The 17,344-nt window shown below is 46.0% G+C and overlaps 1 protein-coding gene across 3 annotated transcripts in view; it reads left to right on the top strand.

Moving 5' to 3' along the window:
* TNRC6C (trinucleotide repeat containing adaptor 6C) overlaps positions 1–17,344 on the top strand; it is a 116,492-nt gene that overhangs the window by 52,824 nt on the left and 46,324 nt on the right. For all 3 annotated transcript variants that reach the window (XM_060394971.1, XM_027974165.3, XM_060394966.1), the window contains one exon: positions 8,882–9,208. Coding sequence is in view for 2 of the 3 variants with exons in the window: in XM_027974165.3 (XP_027829966.3) it covers positions 8,882–9,208 (327 nt within the window). In the remaining variant the exon portion in view is untranslated. The remainder of the gene's footprint in view (positions 1–8,881; positions 9,209–17,344) is intronic.

Below are 17,344 nucleotides of genomic sequence, written 5' to 3'. Positions count from 1 at the left end.
CCTGCGCACCGCAGCTGCTGAGCCTGTGCTCTCCAGCCTGAGTGCCTAGAGCCTGCGCTCTGCAACAAGAGAAGCCACGGAAATGAGAAGCCCGCACACCGCACCTAGAGAGTAGCCCCCTGCTCGCCGCAAATAGAGAGAGCCCCTGCACAGCAACGAAGACCCAGCACAGCCAAAATTAATTAGCTAAAAGAAAAGCCAGTATGTGCTAATTGCTGTATTGGCTGCTTGGCTTTAACAGGCTGTTATCAAAGTTTTCTATTTTGATTTTCTGAATCAGCTGACCAGTGTTTAAAAGAACCTAGAAATGTTTGCCTGTATGACCGATAATACATTTTCTCAGAGTGGAAGAATCCAAGGACCAAAACATGGTAACCTTTTAATGAAATGATTCTTACTGTTAATAGTCATTATTAAAGTAATTCTGCTGTAACGTTTGTATTATCCAGTGTGATATATTATGAGTAGCATTTAATTCAGTTTAATACCTTTTAGAGAGGTAACTGTAATACATTAGAATAGAAAATATCTCTGAACAGCATTTCTCATTAGCAGCAGACACTAACTTAATGTAGTTAGCAGCTAATGAGTTTGTGCTCATTTTGAGTTGGGCTCTAAAAGTTGCCATGGTGACAGATGAACCAGAAGCCATCAACAGAACAAACAGAAGGCCACTGCTCTGCATCCCACCGGGACCGCGACACGCACAGCAGATGGGCCCTCGCTCTCGCTGTCTTCAGCTTGCGTCCCATTGTTCTCAGGGAACTTCTCCCTGCAGTGTTTGTTGCTGTGTAGATTGCAGAAGTGATTGTAATAATGAAAATATTCCTTGGAATCTCTGATTGTTTCAGCACAGGAGAATAGTTCTCTTTCATAGTCCCATTTGCAAATAGTTAACATACGTATGCCACTAAATTTAAAATTTTAAGAAACTCTGAATCTTTGTGTATATGTTCCGAAATGGCTGAAATTAATGTAAGGTTTTAAAATATTTTTCCATTTCTTGTCATTGTGTGGTGTCTGTGCATAAGAGAAATTCTTTGCTTTATCATACAAAAACTTATCTCTCTTAAGTACTAAGATACCATCAATTATAGGTAGAACATAATGGAAATTCCCTGGCAGTCCAGTGATTAGGACTCCAAGCCTTCACTACCTAGGGCGCCGGTTCAGTCCCTCACTAGAGAACTAAGATCCCATAAGTCGAGCAGCATGGCGGGGGGTGGGGGATATATATATATATAGGTCATACCATGGATTTAATAATGCCTTATTGGTGGAGTTGGCGGGTGAATGAGGAAACTATATTAAGTTTATACACCAATTGTAAGATGCATCCAAATTTCAGAAGCAAAACATGTTGAAATGTGTAGGTTAAAAGGTCCCTCTAGTTAACATTTACCTATAAAAGCTTACTTTTAAAATATACCTCTCTAATCCATTGCATGACTCCTTGTCAGTGTGCCTTAGACTAGTGGAGGTAGCCTGTGAGACTTTAATCCAGGTGTATGTAGGTAAGTCTCATTATAGGAAATGCTGTTAGAAAGGAACAGTTGTTGAATATCTCATAGCATATATATATGAGCATATATGCTTATAGCATATACTGTGATGCTGTCTAGGTGAGTGAAAGATTTAAATGTACTACTTGCTGGGCGGCGGGGGGCAGGAAATTGTGCTCTTCACCAGAGCTGAATTGAAGGATATAGAAACCACTCTAGCTATATTAAGGAGAAATGAGTTTAGGTGCAGAGAATTGGGTGCTTATACAGTCATTGGAGAGAGGGCGTGCCCTCGGCTGGGATGCAAATATGACTCCCCAGAGGGCCCTCCAGAAGAGCCGCTTCCAGGGGAAAAGGCAGGAGGCCCTGCAGGCCCTGCTGACCTCAAGAGCACTGTGTCACTGCCGCAGCCCAGCCGTCAGGAAGCTGCCACTGAGACAGTGATTGGGAACCGGGACCCCGTGCCAAAGCCTCCACCACCTCCAGGGCAGTGCTCACACTCGGAGCTGGGACAGTGGGCAGAGGGCACTCAGGTCACTGCTGGATCCTTGCAGCTGTGGACTGGCCCCTGCTGGCCTGTGGTTGGTGTGCTGGTCGGTGGGGGGGCACCTTTGCTGCTCTTGTAAGGCTTTTAAAATTTCAGGATGGCCGTTCATTAGGTCCTTACTCTTAAGTTCCTACTTGCTCACACTGTATTCTTGGTTGAGCCAGTCTCTCCCCTACTGTAAAGTCCCCTTGCAGTGGCCCCGATGTGACAGCCTTGGATCGAGTCTGCTTTACCATCTTCAGCAAATGTCACTGAACTTTTTCTGTAACATAATATACCTATGGAGCACTTGCTGTGTGTCCGACACTGTTCTAAAGGGCTCTTTACAGATGTTAATATTCACTTCTCAAAGAACATCTCAGTAAGGTATTGATTGTTACCCTCACTTCATCCTCTGCCTTCCTGCATTTATACAGACAGCACCACTGAAGGGCGGAGAGTTAAATAACTCACCCAGGTTCACTCAGTGGCAGAGCTGAGATTTAAGCAGATGGGTCTGGGCTCATAGCCACAACACCAGATCTGAAGAGGAGCCACACACGGGAGGAATAAACCCCAAAGTGTGCATGGCCAGGGCCTCCTGGGGGAGGTGGTGCGTGCAGCCCGTGAGAGGGAGAGAAGAACCTTTGGTGGAATCAGTGACATTTTTTTTCCTTCTTAAGCTGGAGATTGGGTCCATGGAGGTTTGTTGACTATTTGGTCTCTATGCCCTTTTGTACGTCTCAATTATTTCCAAAGATTTTTTTTTTTTTTAACAACAAAAGAACGTCTTTTAGGATGACTTGGGTAATAAGATGGAAATGCCTTAATGCACTGGGCACCCCACCCTCCCCTGCTTTGTTAAGTTTCTGATGAGTAGCATAAGGTAGATCCTAGCCAGAACCCAGCCCCCTAGGTGTGTAGAATGGGACACAGAGGTGCTGTCGGGTACAACTCCTGGCTCTGGGGCCCGTACAGTCGGTTCTTGATCAAGGTCACCTGCTTGTGGAGTAAACAACCAGTTGCAGTCACAGCATCCTGGACTCCCCATGAGTTTGTAATCAGAGGAGCCTGTCCTCAGAGAACTTCTGCCCAAAACTGGAGGCTCCAGGTTTGTCTGTGCCCTGCAACCAGGACCACGGGGTCGCCCTCCACCAGGCTGCCCCCGAGTGCTCTTCCGGCCAGTGGCCAAGCAATGGGGTCCAGAATGTCTACAAAGACTTCACCAGCCTTGTCTCAGGCCTTCAAGGCACGGAAGCGTTTTCCCATTTCAAGATCTTCCCATGCCCGGTCCGGGCTGGTTGGGAGTGAGCTCGCAGGCAAGCTCCCCTGGCCCAGCTTAGCGGTCACTTCCTCAGCGGAGCTTTCTCTGAGTCCCTAACCCAAGTGAGGTTCTTCTGTCCCACATGCTTATCATGCGTGTGGCAGCTTATCACTGTTTACTTGTGGAATCATTTTTAAGTTAGTATCTTACAGGAACTATACCTATTTATTTTCCTCAGTGCACTCAGTGCCTGGCACAAAATAGGCACTCATTAAATATTTCCTAAATAAGTAAATTCTGAGAGGATAAATGAGGATACTGACACCTGTGGGGGGGACGCTGATAGCAGGCCACAGGAGAAAAGTCAGCTTTAGTCCCGTGTGCCCCACCCGGCTTTCCTCATTTTTCACAGCACTTAGGACCTTCCAGTGACCACTTAGCTTAATAGGCATCTTGTTCGTCAAGTCGTCTCCCCCTGCTAAAATGTGAGCAGAGGGCCTGGGAGGGTGGGAGTCCACCTTTTGTGTCCACTGGAAGGTCCCAGCACGTGGAGCTGGGCGCTGGAAAGCCTTCATGTGTGTAAATGCATGAGTAGCTTTGGTCTCAGTACCTAGAGTCCCAGTAAGAGACTGAGAGAAGGATTTGGAAAAGGCAGGGAAAGCTTGAAACAGGGTAACGGGGCTTTGGGCAGACTATGGTAGATTTCAAAAGGAACGTTAGCAGCAGTAGGAGCTTGGCTTTGAATCGCTTAAGTAGGACCAGAACCCATCAGCTTTCTGAGCCTGCAACTTCAGGCGGTCTGGAAACCAGACTGAAGTTTGGGATGATTCAGAGGTGTGGTTAGCATAGTGAAAGGAAGCCCGGGGGGCCTGGGCGGGGCGGGGGCAGGGGCGGGGGGCCGGTCCAGATGGCAGTACTGGCGGCTCAGGCCGTGGAAAATGACTAGAGAAGCAGAAGGTAGGACTTGGGAGTCCAGAGTGGAATAAAAGCTAAGCAGGCTGGGCCAGCAGGGCAGTGCCTTCTGTCTTGGTCTCCTAGAGATGGCAGTGTAGTGTCAAAGCTTATTCCCCCGGGGCACTCAAGAGACAGTCTGAACTTCCTGCCTGTATAGTGGCCAGTTGTTTTGGAAAAGCAGTCGTAGGAATTTGTAAACTATTTGAACTCTGGTGTGACAGTATCCTCTGAAATTTTTACCCGAAAGCAGGAAACTGTTTCTTGGAAAGAAAATTGGTTGACAGGACTTGCTGTCTCACATAAGGATTTAATGCCCTGCTTTTTCACCAGCAGGTGTCACTCATGTGACGCTGAGCTTGCTGGAAGCTCTTTATTTGCTATAGTTATTCCCTGGCTGCCGTTCTAATTTTTTTTTCCTAAATAAGACAAATCATTTGTTGCTGATCGATACAAATCAAGCTACAATTCCCCTTGCCTTAATGCGTTCTACTGTGAAAATAGTGATGTGTAGGGGTGGACTGGTCTGTGGACCCTTAGATCTGGGCCCGTTTGAGAAGGAGAACTTCAGGATTGCTTGGACACCCTAGCCGTATGTCTTTGGGGAACGACAGATGGAGAAATTTGGTTCTGAAGAGCACGCGTGGCTAGTCAAGACCTGACCGTTCGATTTATCTGTATTACAAGAACAGATCCAGATTTTAAGATTCTCAATCAGTTGAGATTGTTAGTTGCCCGATAGTAGTAGCAACATTTTAAGATTTAACAACAAATAGGTGAGAGTACTTAATATGTTTAATTCAGTGTATTCAAAAAATGTTGTCATTTCAATGTGAGATCAAGATAAACATCAGTGAGGTTTTTGTGCGCTGACTCTTTGAAGCGCATCTCGGTCCATGCATCGCATGCTCAGCGGCGACGTGGTTAGTGGCTGCCGTATTAATATGGGCAGTGCAGACTTGGGCCTCTCGGGCTCTGTGTGGGCAAGGGGAGGTCGGGCTGGGTCCTTAGGCTCCGGTCGCTTCCAAGTCCTTGGCAGTTGTTTCCTCCAGGTTTTGAGTTCAGGTAGGTTTTCTTTGAACAGACCGGATGGATGGCAGGTGGAAGCACCTTGACTTTGGTAGTAGCTGGGCAGCCAGTGTGTTATGACAAAAGAGAAGTGGGGTCTTGTAACAAGGGCAGGCAGAATTCTCTCTCTCTCTCTCTCTTTTTTTTTTTTTTTGGTCTTTTTAACTAATAGACTTTATTTTCTTTTTTTTTAAAGAGCAGTTTTAGGTTTACAGAAAGACTGAGCAGAAAATAAAGAGTTCCCACATGTTGCGTCTCTCCATCCCCAGCCCACTCTCCATTTCCCCTGTGCTTAATTAACATCTTGCCTTGGTGTCATGCCTCTGTTACAGCTGTTGAGCCAGTATTGATACGTTATTATTAACTGAAGTCCGTAGTTTAGCTATGAGTGCATGCTCTGTGTTGTACAGTTTGATGGGTTTTCGAATGCCTGACGTTGTGTGTCCACTGTTAGAGGATCCTGCTGTTACTCTCTGTGCGCCCACTGCCCTCACACCACGTGCCCACTCTTACAGGACCACATGTCATTCCCCACCCCAGGTGACTCCCGCACCGGCCTGCGCATCCCTCCCCCCACCCCCGCCCCCGCCCCAAGCCCCTCTCAACCACTGAAGAAGGCCTTATGGTCTCTGTAGTTTTGCTTCTTCCCAGAACATTATATGGTAGGAATCAGAGCATGTGGCCTTTCCAGACTGGCTTCTTTTACCTAATAATATGCATTTAATGTTCCTCCATTTATTTTTTAATGTATTGAGAGCTCATTTCTTTTTAAGACTGAGAGTCCATTGTATGTATATGCCACAGTCTGTTTTATCTGCTCACCTATAGAAAAATATCTTGGTTGCTTCCAGTTTGGGGCCATTATGAATAAAACTGCTATAAACATTCCTGTAGAGAATTTTGCGTGCGGACATAAGCTTTTCACTCATTTGGGTAAATACTTAGGTACTGCTGCCACCTTAATTAGCTAAAAGCCAATGTCAGGAAAAAATATGTTTGAAAATATATTTGAAGGTCGTCCCCTTTACATTTAAAATCACCCTATAATAGATTTTATCACTTTCTTTAAAAAAGAAAATATATATGTAAATAACGGATGTTCATCTAAGCAATATACCATGCCGAATGCTGTGGCAAATTCAGGGAACTGTGAATGTTCCAGAAGCACCTAGACTGCCCTGGCTGTATCAGGGAAGGTTCTCAAGGGAAGTGACATTTAATCTGATATTTAGAGAATGACTAGGAATTACCATGTTTTATTGAATCTTGAGATATGATCAACTGCTTTATGCATTATTTTGTCGCTCAGAATCTGCCTGCAAAGCAAGAGATGCAGGTTCGATCCCTGGGTCAGGAAGAACCCCTAAAACACTGCCAAGGTGAGAAAGCTGATGAGTGTTTGGGACACACTGACTTTGAACTGCCCATTAAGACATCAGTGTCCATATCAATGTTGACATCCAGTGGCCCTCCAGGGCTTAGACCATCACCACAGGATTGATGAGTGAAGCGGAAGTAGATAGGTGACCCAGGATGAGAGTCTGCAGTGGAACTTTAGAGGAGGAGGCAGCCTCTCACTGGGAGCAGGAAAGAGTGGCTGCGGAGGTCAGAGGAACTCTGCGAATGGACTTCCAGCGTCATGAAGGCCGAAGAAGAGAGGCTCGGGGGGTCAGAGTGGTCACCGCCGATACACAACCAAGGGGCCAGCAGAGAAAGCTCGGGGAGCCGTAGGGTTTCAGCATCAAGGAGGAAGAGGAGGGTGAGAGGAGCTGGGTGAGAGGCCCAGGGCAGGTGAGGAAGCAGACTTCAGGAAGTGTGCGGGAGGAGAGGGGACCCGTCGGAGGTGGCTCGCGTGGGGTGTGGGTTGAGGCAAGCAGGAGAGCCACTGTCAGGGGAGAGCACCGGTGTGGGCCCGTTCACGTGCCGACCAGGAGGAGCTGGTGGCAGGGCGGCCTCATCCCTGGGCAGGTTACTGGCTGGAAATGTGTTCCCTTCTACTCCACACGTGAACACGGGGGCCGGATTTCTCTTCTCCTGTGCACTCAGCGATGTCCATCTACTAATCTCTGGGAAAAAAAAAAGTATATGTGTGTTAGTTGCTCAGTTGTGCCCAATTCTTTGCGACCCCATGGATTGTAGCCTGCCAGGCTCCTTTGTCCATGGAATTCTCCAGACAAGAATACCGGAGAGGGTTGCCATTCTCTTCCCCAGGGGATCTTCCCCACCCAGGGATTGAACCTGGATCTCCTGCATTGCAGGCAGATTCTTTACTGTCTGCCTGGAATAAAAAATAAAAATATTTGTAAAACAAAGAATTAATGGGAGACCCAGTCTTCAGCTTTGGGCCTTTCTGTCTGCTCTGGGGAGAGTCATGGGTTGAAGACACCCAGTCCCTGAGACAGGACCCAGAGCTGTGGAGGGAGTCATCTGTGTGTCCTGACACCACAGACTATGAGATGCCCTAGTATTTCATGTGCCGCCCAGAAAGGGACATGCTATCGATGGTAAGACACGTTCCGGTGAAGTGATTTTAACACTGCAGAAATGTGAGTCTTGCAGTCGGGGAAGCAGAGTGCCAGTCTGGGGGAAGAGGAACAGAAGTGTGGGGCGGACGGCCGTGTGCTGCATACTATAGGGACCGACACCTGCAGCTTTGGCCTGCTGGCCTTTATTTCTCTGGAGAATAAGGTCAAGTTTATCTTCTGGGGTCGGGAGATAAAGACATTATCGCCCGAGAATGGAAGGTTGTTCAGTGAGTCGTCGACAGCAGTAGTAGAGTCAGGCAGACCCAGGAAATTGTAGGCTGGTCAGGAAGCACTGAGGGTGCTCTGAGGTTAGGGCCCAGGAGTTCTCATTGATTTCAGACTGCCCAGCAGTCCAAGCCAGGGTGGAGAGGGTGGACAGTGGCTTCATCCAGAATTGAGGGTTTGCCGTGCGGGGCAGCAGAAGAATCATGGGCAGAGGCCTCTTGGATCCTGTGTACAATGGAGTCACAGGATGGACAGTGGAACTCACTGGGGAAATGAGAAATTCAGGCTGATTGCAAGGGATAATAATAGTTTTTATATATTTATATAATTTTCTTCAGAATTAAAACATTTATATAAAAATTCATGGACATCTGATGATCTCTTAATTTTGAGAAATACTGACCAAGAGCAGTGGTTCTCAAAGTGTGGGCCCAGGGCCTGGGGCACCAGCCTCTCCTGAGAACTTAGCAGAAATGCAGACTGGCAGCCTCCCCTCCCGCCCAACCAAGTGAATTTCTGGTTGGGGCCCAGGAGCCGGGCCTTTAAGCTGCCTCCCGCTCACGCTGGAGCCCTGCGGCCCTGACCCACCTGATGGCCTGCCTTTTGGGCGAGGGAACCGGCCAAGGGCTACAGCTCGGGATCCAGGTTCATTTACAGGAAACGTGGGTCTGAGGCCTGGGACTCTGACTTTGGTGCAGTTCGCTGCCAAAGCTCTACATTGTCATGCCTCGGTTTTGTGTTCTGTTTTCTTTGGTTTGGGTTGAGTTGAAGGCGGTGATAATACTAAGGAGCTGGGGTCTCTTCCTTCTGTCCGTTCTAGTGCCAGAACCTACCAAGACCTGTTCAAGCCAGCCCCAGCCTGCCGGCACCAGTACCAGTACTTCCACCAGCACCCTCTCCAGCGGCAGCAATGGCAAACGTGCGTCTGCCGGCGGCCAGCAGCCAGCTGCAGCCCGTTACCTGCCTCGCGAGGTGCCTCCACGCTTCCGCCAGCAAGAACAGAAGCAGCTGTTAAAGAGAGGTCAGCCACTGCCCGCGGGGGCCCTGACCAGCGTGAGCCCCACCCAGGGTGCTGGGCCTGCAGGGCTGAGCCCGCCCCCGCTGCCTGGAGCTGGAGCACAGCCGCACCCCAGTAAGCCCCAACCAGGTAAACCACCCAGAACCAGAGCGCTCTTTCTACCTGAGAACTGGTTTGCTGTTTTCACCTTTGCTGCTCAGTAATAAACATGGGCATCTTTACTGTACCCTTAGCAAAGCTAGCTCGATGATAGATACATTCGCTTCGATTTCAAGGTTTACTTCTCTTTCCCCTGCTTATTTATTTTGTTTCTCGTGTGTTTGCAGATGGCAATAGCTACTTCTCTTGCGGCTCAGCTGGGAAAGAATCCGCCTGCAATTTGGGAGACCTGGGTTCGATCTCTGGGTTGGGAAGATCCCCTGGAGAAGGGAAAGGCTACTCTCTCCAGTATCCTGGCCTGAGAATTCCACATTCTGTATAGTCCATGGGGTTGCAAAGAGTCAGACACGACTGAGCGACTTTCACTTTCTTTCACTTTAGCTACTTCAGTTAAACCTGTTGCTCACCAGAAACTGAAGGTCTTTGTCAGTCTGTATACATCCGTCACGGCAGATGCTTTAGAGCCCTGCAGTGAAAACTGATAGTGAAACCCTTTTCTCCCAGGTAATTAGGACATCTCGAACCACACACATGATTTCTGTGCAGGGAGGTGATAGCATTTTATGGGGAGTGGCTATTTCTAACTGACATATTTGAGCACCCCAAGACGGTACTGCCTGCTCCGCCCCCGAGAGGCCTGGGGCTCTGTGCTGCCCACTGCTCATTGGTGTCCTGGCCTGCAGTACAACGCCGGCTCTCTCTGGGTTCATAGGAGAACTGGCCACTTGCTCATTTGCTTTCCAGCCTCAGAATGTCAGCGTCTCTGCTCTCCTCTCCTGTTCCCCTCCGCTTGATCTCATGGATTAGCACTGTAAAAAAATTTTCTTTACTGGAGTTTTAGAGAAATTCAATTGCCATGATTCTGCATTATTTTCTTAAATCTTTCTGTTTCAAGTAATTCAGCAATTGGCACTGGTTCTAGCATGGTAGTGAAATTCAGGTCTGTAATTAGAGAGGCAAAGAGGCTTCTTGTATTAGATTAGAATTTAAAAGAAACATGTCACAATTTTTTTTTTCCCTCATGTGCTGCCTTTTAATATGGGGAATAATTCCAACGTAACATTGAAGTATTTGCAGCACCATTTCTAAAAACCATGACTTTGTGGTTTTTTTTGGAAAAAATATTTTTAGACAACTTCGCCATGTGTCTTCAAATAGTCTTGACTTTCATCTGCTAAATTCCTAGTAGAGAGGATGTCGGTCAATGATCGTCAGCAAAAAGCTAGGAAGAGAAGAAATGATCAAATGTATTCATTGAATAGAATCCCACCTGCTTAACTGCCACCAGTTTAATAGTCAAGTATACGGTTACTCTCCACACTGAAATATGGTCTTCTGACCAATCTTAACAGAGATTGTATAGTCAGACTTGTATAGCTTGGTGTTTTGATTTAAGAAGCTTATATTGAAAAACTGAGGTACTTGATTCATACTCAGCACAGAGCCTACATGTAGTAGGTGCTCAGTAAATTCAGATGCTAGCTGTGACTGTGGAACTTGGGAGACTTTTGAAACATGCTGCAAATATATTTGTACTTTTGAAACACTATTACAGAGCAGCAACTGAAAAACAACTCACAAAATCTTCATAAACTTGTCTTTCTTGTGGTGCAAGTTACTTAATGAATTCATTCATATCCAATTGAAATTCTATTAGTGAGTTCCACATTTTCTTGCCACATTGAAACTTTTGTAGATACTGCTTGAAGTAAAAGCTCTTATAACTTTGTTAAAAGTAATACATAGATTTTTATGTGTTTATTTGCATTTGTGTTAGGGTTTTCACTGCTGTAGGCTTTCCACATTAAAATGAAAAACATGGTTTGATTCATGATTCCTCTAAGACTAAATTTAAAAATATGAGTGCTAGATCAACAGAAAGTGAAGTCGCTCAGTCGTGTCTGACTCTTTGCGACCCCATGGATTGTAGCCCACCAGGCTCCTCCCTCCATGGGATTCTCCAGGCAAGAGTACTGGAGTGGATTGTCACAACAGAACTGAGATTGAATTACCCAAGCAGGGGGTAAAGTGAAAGTGAAGTTGCTCAGTCGTGTCCAACTCTTTGCGACCCCATGGACTGTAGCCTACCAGGCTCCTCTGTCCATGGGATTTTCCAGGCAATAGTACTGGAGTGGATTGCCATTTCCTTCTCCAGGGGATCTTCCTGACCCAGGGATTGAACCCGGGTCTCCCACATTGTAGACAGATGCTTAACCGTCTGAGCCACCAGGGGGTAAGGTAGTGACTAATCCTTGAGAATTTAACAGCAGACCATTTCTAATGGTAAGAAAAGCAAAGTTAGGAGTTATTTCAGTCCAGCACATTAACTTTCTGTGTTTTCCCCCAAGAATATGAGTATATATGACTATACTGACTACCAGCCTAATGCTCAGAAGTCATTCTTTGCCCTACGTGGCATGATCTACAGAGGTGATGGAAACACACCCAAACTGACTGTTGCCTCTGCAGCTGGTACAAGTGGCCGGCGGCATTATTGACTTCGTGACCAACGTGGCTGAAGGTGATGATAAAAAACCACCTGTGTTTGAGAACAGGCTGAACTTTCACTGGCTCGCAGGTCACCAGAGGGCAGCAATCTGAAGCTCCCTCCAGGGACGTCTCTGGCAGTCTGGGGGCTCGGACTTCACCTTCCGGTGCAGGGAGTGTGGGTTCAACCCCTGCTCCAGGACCTCAGGTCCTACATACCTCATGGCCCAAAAACCAAAACGTAAAACAGAAGCAGTGGTGTAATAAATTTAGTAAAGACTTTAAAAATGGTCCACTTCCAAAAAAAAAGTTTTGTTTTTTTTTTTTAAATTAAAAAGAATAAATTGCTCACCATTAAAAAAAAAAAAAAAAACAGATTTCAGGTTCTACCGGCCCCTCTTTGTGTTAGCTTTGTGCCATCTCCATGTCAGCCCAGGGCACTGTTGGAGAGATGCCGTTGATTTGGTAGTTTTTGTAGCATTATTTACGCCAGCACTATCACGTGTTCTAAGGGAACCAAGACTTCCATCCTAGCATGCACAGCTAACTCCTGGCCACTTTACTTATAATGTTCAGTAATGCTAATGCTGAAGGGAAGCCCTTCAACAAGTTTAAGGAAGTTTAAGCACAGATTCTTTATATTGGGCTTCCAATTCAAAAAAAGACGTTTTCAGGTGGACACTTCCTGTTAATTGTTGATGCTCTGACTCCACATATAGTTTAACTTCTGGGGGTCACCTGCGTTGTGGAAAAACATGGCTCTCAAACAGGCATGCCCAGAGTAGCCAGGGAAAAAGAGGCCTGAGACATCTGTGTGGACCGGAAGGGAACTGAGGGGAGCCCTGCAAAGAGCCAGTGAGGAAGAGGGCCTGGGAGCATTTCAGTCAGAGAAATCCTGGTCTGACAGCCCAGGAGGCCTCGTGGACTGGGGCAGCTCCGGAGGGTAGAGACCCAATTAGGCAGCACAGTACAGTGGGGCGGGGTTCAGCCTGTCCCTCATCACTGGGGCATCCAGAAACTGAATCACCCCTCACGGTGGGTGGAGGGGGTCCTGTGAGACAGCCCCAGCACAGCCCTGGATCCAGGTGCTCTCTTTAAATAACAAGTTTGTCCTGAAATAAAACATTGGCCTTCTAATAAAATAATGCAAGCGGAAATAGATTATAAGTTCCTGTGTTGATTCTGGAGGGGAGTGCCCATCCAGCCAATTGGCAACAAATGTTGCCTGGTAAGGTGTGACTAGTATACAAGTGCACTGATTCACCCTGTGAAGCTTCCTGGAAAATGTGAATTTTCCATTCAGACTGTGTTTTTGCCTATCTGCAGTGTAACTCCATCTTGAAACACTTGTGAGCTTTTTTATCTTTTTAAAAAACTCTTTTTCTGGCCGCGCTAAAGGCAATCTATTGTTTTGGTGGCTACTTTGTACATTTATAATCAGAGGCTTTGATTACTATGCGGTTGTGTTCGCTACTTAGATCTTTCGTAGATAGAAGCAGGAAAGTAATTAAGAAGTTGGACATGTGCCAATTTACATATGGGCCTCATTTAGAAAATTATAGCTAGTGTTGGTATGCCAGACTTTCCGGGGGAAGCGAAACGTTCTCGGGGAAGAGCGGGAAAGAGGAGGAACCGAAAACAAAGGAATAGGAGAGGGCAGCGGTTTGTCTGCGGGCAGCCAATAGGCAGCGCGCCCTTTCGCTTTTGGCTGACTTTCAAAAACACAGACGGAAAGTGGCTCTCCTGCTGCCGCAACTGGGTCCTGCAGTGAAAACGGTGTGACCATCGAAAGAATGTTGAGAGGCAGGAAGATCGGTTTAGTGTCAGCTGCAATTAGATAATCAAAGCTTTCAAATCCTCCCGGGGTGGGAAGGGCACCGCCAGTCCTGCCCGCGGGCGCCTGCAGGTCGCCGGGCACAGCCGGCGGAGCCTCCCGGCGGCAACAGCCGGTGTCCCGGCGGAGCAGGGAGCCCGCGCGGCCCTAGATGCGGGCGGCCGGCACGCGAGGTAGCGTCTCCCAAGGGGTGGGCGGCCCCTCTCGCAGGTACTTGTGCCCCCGCGGCCCGCGGAGTAGCCGAAAAGAGCCGCCACCGAGCCCACAGCAGCCGCTCCTCCGCGATCGGGGAGGTTTCCTCCCCTGCGGGGGCTTCTCACAGGATCTGGACCCCGGGGAAGCAGCCTCCTCCTGCTAAGCAGCCTCGTCCTGCCGATTGAAGTAAAGCAGGGCCATCAAGCTTTTTCTTGTGGACACTTTGATTATTGTTTTCAGTAAACCTTTCACTCGGTTCTGCATTTCATAATCCCTTGCAAGGATAGAAGTGAACGGAAGAGATGTCTCCGAGTCTGTCCTGTGCTGGAGTTTTGAGCTAAGAACACTTTCTCCATGAGATTTTTGCAACCGCGTCAAGGCAGTGGAGGGAGGTGGCTTCGGTTCTCCAAGGTTGAAAACAGCGTTTACTTGGATTCCGCCCCTTGAAAAACCCAGTGTCCGAGTATGTGTTACCAGTACACATAGTACGCTTGTGTTTTCAACTACAGAAAGCATTTGGAATTACTTTAGGATGTAGTTTATTATTCTGCCATTTCCGTTAAAAGGACTGTGGTGAGAAAGAATGAATTCCATACCATTTGTCAGGGTTAGCACTAAATTAAGCGTTCTGCACACTTCTGAGTAAATCTTGTCCACACTTCCCTACCTGATTAACCTGATACCTAATTATAATTTCGCTTACTGGAGCTTTAAAAGCTCTTTGTTAAATACTTTTTTTTTTTTTGAAGATTTTATCTTTCTATGGCAACATTTTGGAATTTAAAAGCAAAAGAAGAAAGTTTTTCTCTTTATGCTATTGTATAATCCTTTTAATCACTTAAGACAGTTTGTTACTTAGACTTTTATAGACATCTATTTTTAGAACGTGTGAACTCTTCAGACAGCAGTTAAAAAAGAGAATTTAACATGACACAGAACTTCATTACTTTTTTCATTTTTAAGGCTTTTCTTTAGTGGAACTAGTTTAATGATAGAATGTTGTGATGGAAGGTGCACTATAATTTTATTCTGAAGATACAAGTTTCCGTTCAGCCTTTACTGGCCATTGGTTATGACGCCTTTGCAAGTTTGGCCTGAGTCTGTTTCCCCATCTGTAAAACAGATGTAACTTGTAAGGTTCAGTTAACCTAATGTGTGTGGAAATACTTGGAACTTCAAAATGCTATGAAATATGGGATGTCTTAGGGATATGCGTGCCTGTATGCATGCATGCTTAGTCTTGCCCAACTCTTTGCACCCCCATGGACTGTAGCCTGCCAGACTCCTCTGTCCATGGGATTTCCCAGGCAAGTGTATCCAAGTGGATTGTCATTTCCTACTCCAGAGGATCTTTCCGAACCAGGGATTAAACCTGTGTCTTTTGGGTCTCCTGCATTGGCAGGCAGATTCTTTACCCCCTTTAGGGATATGAACACTCTTATTTATAAACTTTCTCAAACTTGCTGCCCAACAGATGTATATATTTTAGCCTTTTAAAGCTCCTGGGCTTATGCTGAAGAGTGTAAAATAACCTACAAGAGAATTCAGCCGTGGTTTATTTCAGAGCTTTCATTCATTTCAAAATACCTACTCACAGAAGTCAGTCATTTCAGTTTCTTTCATATAGTCTTTTAGACTATAACTAAAAGATGGATTTTTAAAATTGATAACGCAGTCAAGATATTTTGGTTTATGAAAACCATGTTACTCAAATATTTTCAAGGTCATAAATTCTACCAAGAAGAATGCTATGCTTTAAAGATAAAGAGAATAATAGTTTTAAAAACATAACATATTCTCATTTAGGGGATAAATTCTAAGGTCATAATATGTGGTGGTGGTGATGGTGGTGATGGTAGAGGTGATAATGCTGATGATGTAATTATGATGATGGTGTTAATGATGAAGAGGGGCAGGAGAGGAGAGACTTCAGGGATTACCCAGAACAGAACTAGTCAAACTGTGCTCCTCAGAGCCCCCAGAAGGTTTTAAAGGAGTCTGAGTGGGGAAAGAATGGTGAGGAGAGGGGAAAGCCTGGTTTTCCCAAAGTGGATTTAGGTTAATTCATTCATGTGTTGGAGGTGTAGGTTCTGCTGTTTGTTTTCTGTTGTTTGGCCTTTACCACTGCACTTAAGACAGTGATAAGTTGTATTTTCAAACCAATTGAAGTCTATACTTGAAAACCATAAATATTGCATTAAAATCGTAACTTTCTGCTTTCCAGTTTTCAAGTCTTTCCAGCTTTTAAATGCATTTTAGTGTTCAAACTTTTTTTTTTTGGACTACATGGAATGTGGGACCTTAGTCATGTCCCGTGCATTAGGAGTGTGGAGTCTTAGCCATCGGATGCCTGGGAAGTACCCAGACTTTTTTTTTTTTTAATTAAAGTACACATGACACAGTTGATTCCCATTTCAAAACTTTTTGAGAAGGAAAAAAAAAAATGAGAAAACAAGATAAAGTGGAAAAGGGGGGGGGGGGGACTGAAGCCAAGAGTGGCACCTTTGTGCATCACACCTATCCTGGTACAGAACGTTCTTGTTCATCTGTGCGGTGTTTGTAAGCTCACCGGCAGGACTGTTGAACGTGCGTGTTCAGCACAATATGAACTGTCATCCGGGAACTGTCATCTGAGGACACTGTGACTAGAGTTACATAGGAACGGCCTCTGTTACAGGCCCCTAAACTATCCGAAGAGAGGGCTTTGTAAAGAAGCTCCTGGGACACTAAGAATACCAGAACTGGAGACGCTAGGGAGTGGGACTGGAAATCAACTTGTAGAAACATGGCATAGAGTGATTTTTGCCATTTATCCTTAACTTTTTGGTTTTGTGTTCATTTTATTTTCATATGTAATGTTCATTTTGATCCTGTCAGCACCCTCAAAAGTGCTATTTTCTTGGAAAAAAAATCCTTATATCATTTTGGTATTCTTGAAGTTTAATTACAATGAAAGACATTGTAATGTTTGTCTCTTTCCTCCTTATCCACTGTTTTCATTACAACTAAAAACATTTTACATAGAAAAAATGTGTTTTAGTGGCTTACACAGTAATAACACTTAGATAAATGTATATAGCAAATTCACTTGTTAGCCTCATTTTAAGCCCCTCCCAATAGCTCCATATGTAAGAGTTGGCCCTCTTTGCAAGCTTAGGACAGAAGTCCTCACCAGAAAGTGGACTCGAGCTGTGCCGCACATTGGTGAGAGCTGAGTCTCTCCTTTAGGCTCCTTCAGCAGCAGTGACAACTTGTCCTTTCGTTACCCCTCTGTGCCAAAGCACAGGTGTGGATGCCCGTTCAGTAAAACACCCTTAAGGCTGGTGTGGGAGATCTTATTTATTTATTCTGGCCATGCTGAGCAGCTTTTGGGATCTTAGTTCCTCAACCAGGGATTGCATCCAGAGCAGTGGCAATGAAAGTGCCAAGTCCTAACCACTGGACTGCCAGGGAATTTCCTGGAGGACATTTCACCTCCTTTATCTCGTCTCCTCTAGCCGTCTCTCTCTCTCAACTCCCTTCTGACTGGCTGTACCAAGTTCCAGAACGTTTAGCTCCCCTCTGAGTTAGAAACACCGCTCTCTTGGCGT

The sequence above is a fragment of the Ovis aries genome, chromosome 11 (genome assembly GCF_016772045.2).
Source record: "Ovis aries strain OAR_USU_Benz2616 breed Rambouillet chromosome 11, ARS-UI_Ramb_v3.0, whole genome shotgun sequence".
Lineage (NCBI taxonomy): Eukaryota > Metazoa > Chordata > Mammalia > Artiodactyla > Bovidae > Ovis > Ovis aries.
Note: the sequence above shows the minus strand (reverse complement) of the source record. Positions and strands in the feature narration are given on the sequence as shown.